At 36.1% G+C, this 5,000-nt stretch overlaps 1 protein-coding gene across 1 annotated transcript in view; it reads left to right on the top strand.

The window, feature by feature from the left end:
* LOC137657033 (arylsulfatase H-like) overlaps positions 1-5,000 on the top strand; it is a 15,784-nt gene that overhangs the window by 7,492 nt on the left and 3,292 nt on the right. Inside the window, exons 6-10 of the mRNA XM_068391390.1 lie at positions 1-58; positions 261-493; positions 1,405-1,580; positions 3,807-3,991; positions 4,364-4,475. The exon at positions 1-58 is cut by the window's left edge and continues 113 nt beyond it. Of these exons, the coding sequence (XP_068247491.1) occupies positions 1-58; positions 261-493; positions 1,405-1,580; positions 3,807-3,991; positions 4,364-4,475 (764 nt within the window). The remainder of the gene's footprint in view (positions 59-260; positions 494-1,404; positions 1,581-3,806; positions 3,992-4,363; positions 4,476-5,000) is intronic.

Here is a 5,000-nt window from a genome sequence, read left to right as displayed (position 1 = left end):
TATTTTGTCATGGTTCGTCTTCACTCACTTTCGGTTTCACACGCAGAAATGGTGGAAGGTGAGATAATCAGAGAATTCTTATAATTAACTTGATGTTCCATTTATATCATCAAATCTGTTTATCTAGTGATTTATCCTTAATTTGTTTCAGGTCTTTAAACTTCATGTGTGATATTCTCATCTTTTTATGATATACAGTAGTTTTAGACGTACTACTACCACTACTACCACCCTACAAATAATAAAAACAACAACTACAGGTATCGCCGTGGATGGACAAATTCATGAATGGACTGATCATGCACAATGGCCAAGTCATGGAACAACCACTTGAACTTGACGGTCTTATGCAAAAATTTGTGAATTACTCGCTGAAGTTCATAGCCGAGCATGCGCACGACGATCGTCCTTTCTTTCTCTACCACTCGTTCGGGCATGTTCACACTCCCATGTTCACTCACCCATCCATGGCTGGTAGGAGTAAATATGGAAGGTAAGGTATTCAGCTTCATCTTTTTATGGGGTTGATGATGAAGTTACGTATTTCAATGTTACTTTTGATTTTATTTGGAGTTATTATGATACAGCTTTAACCTTGATTGGGAAAACAGAATGGTATGAGCTTATGGACGCCATAGTGGCTCAAAAGCAATGAATAAACTATGATAAATCAAGATAAATAGTATTAATTAAAGACTCTGAAACGGGACTTGGGTCAATCTGTTTTACAACTAAGCATGTGTACAAAATTAAAAAGTTTCACCGACTTAACTGCATGATTTAAAAGATGTCACACAACCTGAATGAAACTTCTAGAATGCTAAGCCTACTTAGTATTGAGCTTTTCATAAAAAAAAATGACTGTCAAGATATCTGAACCGAGTGTCATAAGTAATAATAGAAATGTTATTCTTCACTTGCTATCATTAGTGAATATCATTAGTGAATACCTTCTCTACCAAGAAAAATAAGCTAACTATGCACATATATAAATATAAAGATTTCTAACAAGATGATAGGGTCTAGACTGAGATGACATGAACAAGTGGTAAGAGTGGGGAAGGGAGAGGAGGGATAGAAGAGGGCTTGGGTGGAACCAACGAATCGTGGTAAGTCAAGAGGGAATCAAAAGCAAAAGAGGATTTGGAGCAGAAAAGTTTGGAGGAGGAAGATGCTTTTAAGAGAGATTGCGGAGAATACATATTAAGGCAACCGACATGTTACTTGGGGATAGCTATTAAGATGAAGGAAATATGAAAAGATACATTTCTCACCTATTCCCTTCATGGAAACTAACAACCCCATTTCTTCCAGCATTGACGACCTGACCTGACAAGCTTTCTTACGATGAGAGAGCGTTCCCCAACTTACAAGAGCTATGATACTTTTCCATTCTCATTTCAGCTATGGAGATAACGTAGAAGAAATGGACGCTGGGGTTGGAGCAATCATGGCTGCTCTTGAAGAACACAACCTAGAGGACTCTACCATTGTCTACTTCTTGTCGGACCACGGAGGACACTTGGAATGCGTGGACAGTCAAGGGCATCGCGTCGGTGGTCATAATGGCCGTTACAAGGGTACGTTATTATTTAAAAAATAGCTTTTCACATCTGAATACTAGTGCACCCAAGCCGTCAAAAATGACGTCTAGATATTTAGATAAATATTCGCATACGCATACACAGATTCAGCCCTTCCCACACCCTCCTCCTTTCCTAGCTACAAACTGCTGATTCGGCATTTTGTGAAAGTGTGGGGTTGCCGAGACTACCTCTAGGGGTACCTCCTCTCACCTGGGTATGATTACTCCCTCTCCTCCTGAGCGTGACAGGCAAGAAATATACATTATAAACATTATAAATATATATATATATATATATATATATATATATATATATACATACATATACGTGTATATTTATCTATATATATAATATTTATAATGTATCTATCTATCTATCTATCTATCTATCTATCCATCTATATATATATATATATATATATATATATATATATATATATATATATATATATATATATTTATATATATAAAACCAGACATTTGCTCTTTATTATACAAGGGAGATATTGTGCGTTATGGAAACTTGCTTCGCATATGTAACAAACTCAACTGCTCTTTGTTTAGAGGTAGAAAGTTGAAAAAGGTGATACCTGCGAGATAACACTTCTTTCTTCGAGTTACTCTTTGTAGAAGCTTATCAGTATTATCATTAGATTATCCTTGTCAAATGATAAACAAGACCAGACTATCTGTTTGATCTTTTAAAAGCTTCTTAGCCATCTCTTATATCTCAGTTTATGCTTCTTTTCTTCCATCTTGCTGTCAAAAATCTTCTCCCTCTTAGGGGTTTTAAATGAGACTCATGAATGGTAGAGGCAGGGGACAGCAGGACAATGCCCTAGAGAGCACCCAACCCCGTCTTCATCCAAGCTGGGACCTAGGAGGGCCAGGCAAGGGCTGCTTATGACTCAACAGGAAGACCTATAGTCTCCCCCCAAAATACTCCATCCTTAGCTCACAAGGATAGTGAGATTACAGCGACCAAAGAAAGTAACGAGTTTGAGCAGGGCTCAAACCCAGTCTGGCGATCACCAGTCAGGGACGCTACCACATAAGCCACCACAATTTCATAGTGAACGCTAGGGGTCCCCCTATTGGCTCTTGAATGGTCCCCTGGCCCTGGCACTGAGGCATATAGCTAAAGTTCATGAATCCAGATCAACACAATAGAATGGAACTATTGATGAGTACAATTGCAATGTACTAGGGTTAGCAATACTTTTTAAACAATGGTATTTGATTAAGTCTTCAGATTCACTGAGTGGAGACGCCTTAACGTAGTGAAAGAGTTTGTGTATCGCCATGATCAGCAAAGCTGTACAACTCAGAACCACCCATACTAGGACGGTTTGCTGTGAGTGATCAGACAAAAGCCTCCCAAAGTCATCAATCCGCAAAGGATAGCGGGGTGATGAAAATGGCCAGACTTCAGACATGACCTTAACATGTCTGAAGCCTTTGTCCTACAGTGGACTTGAAACGGCTGCATTTGTTGTTGTTATTTGGTAAAAGGTTTATAAATATGCCTAAGATTGCTTCTGACATATGCATAGCCTGAAATTAAACAGAGAAAGGGGATAATGGCAGTTAGATGTCTGCTTTTCACCGATGAAGAAAACAAATTGTTGGTAAAATAATGTGAACCACAGATTTTGAAGCTTCAGTTTCTACTTGAAGATTATTCAGAGTGGCTATTTTCCTCTTGGTAATGGAAGAAGAGACTTCAGCTATGGCAAGCAACTTTTCAAAGAGAAGGACACTCCACAATCAAACCATTGTTCTCTAGTCATGGTTAGTGTCATAGCCTCTGTACCGTAGTCTTTCACTGTCTTGGGTTTTGAGTTCTCTTACTTGAGGGTACACTCAGGCACACTATTTTAACTGTTTCCTTATTTTCTTTTCTCACTGGACTATTTTTCCATGTTGGAGTCCTTGTACTTGTAGCATCCTGCTTTTCCACCTACGGATGTAGCTTAGTAAATAATAATAATAATAATAATAATAATAATAATAATAATAAAATTTATTACCACTGTTCAGTCCAGTGATTAAAAATCTGCACATTTTACAAATATGTTTAGAGTTTGAGTTTCTATCTATCTATCTATCTATCTATCTATCTATCGAGAGAGAGAGAGAGAGAGAGAGAGAGAGAGAGAGAGAGAGAGAGAGAGAGATTGATTTTGTCCTCTTAATATTACTTTTTCATCTCCTCCACCAGGTGGAAAAGGCCACGGTGCATCCGAAGGAGCCATCCGGGTACCAGGAATCTACAGATGGAAAGGTCGTATCCCACCATCCGTCAGCATCCATGAGCCCACGTCACTGATGGATATGCTTCCAACCATACTTGACCTGGCCAACTTACCTCCACTGCGTGACCTGCTTCCTAACATGCCTCATAGGGTAAGGCTAGTGACATATATTATTACATATTAGCTTAAAGCAAGATGCTATAAGACCAAGGGAAAGTAGCCCAGTGTGGAAAGGATATAAGGAATAAAAAGAAATATAACTTGATCTCTAAAAACACACTGGAAGTCAGTCGTCACATCTTTAACTTCAAAAAAATTTCAGAAGCCTCCTATCCATGTCTTTTATTATCTATTCTTGGGATAAATAATATTAATCTAGTAATGAATAATTACAAATCCTTTTTCAATTTCTATTCTTAAGACGAGTAATTTTAATCGAGTAAAGAATAATTACAAATCCTTTTTCAATTTCTGTTATTAAGGTAAGTAATGTTACTAAAGTACAGGATAATTGATTTCTCAGGAGATAGATGGCGTTAGCATCGCCAACTTGCTGTTGGGAGGACAACCTCAGAGTCCCAGGATGTTTATCCATCACTGCTGGAGATCTGTTCACGCTGTCAGGTGGGCTAAAGGTAGTTTCAAGACCAAGCTGTTTCTTTATCATAATCATATTTTATTATTATAATTATTATATTTTTCATTATAATTATTATATTTTCTAATTATAATTATATTTTATTATAATCATTATATTTCATTATTATAATTATTATATTTTATTATTATTATTATTATTATTATTATTATTATTATTATTATCATTATTACTACTATTATCATTATTACTATTACTACTATTATCATTATTATTATTTTTATTATTATTATTATTATTATTATTATTATTATTATCATTATTATTGTTGTTGTTATTTTTGTTGTTGTTGTTAAAGTTCCAACCCCAGTTAGAGTAGTAGAATATAGTTACTCATTAAATTAAGTATTATTATTGTTATTCTCATTGTTATTGTTATGATTATGATTATGATTATTATTATTATTATCAAAAGGTTTAAAGGTCACTCATGAGCGCTAGAGGCAATGGGCAGGATACTAACCAATCATTCATATGATCAGTACCCAAGCCCCCACTCCAT

The sequence above is a fragment of the Palaemon carinicauda genome, chromosome 18, assembly GCF_036898095.1.
Source record: "Palaemon carinicauda isolate YSFRI2023 chromosome 18, ASM3689809v2, whole genome shotgun sequence".
NCBI lineage: Eukaryota > Metazoa > Arthropoda > Malacostraca > Decapoda > Palaemonidae > Palaemon > Palaemon carinicauda.
The sequence above is the reverse complement of the archived record's forward strand: the minus strand, read 5'-3'. Positions and strand labels throughout refer to the sequence as shown.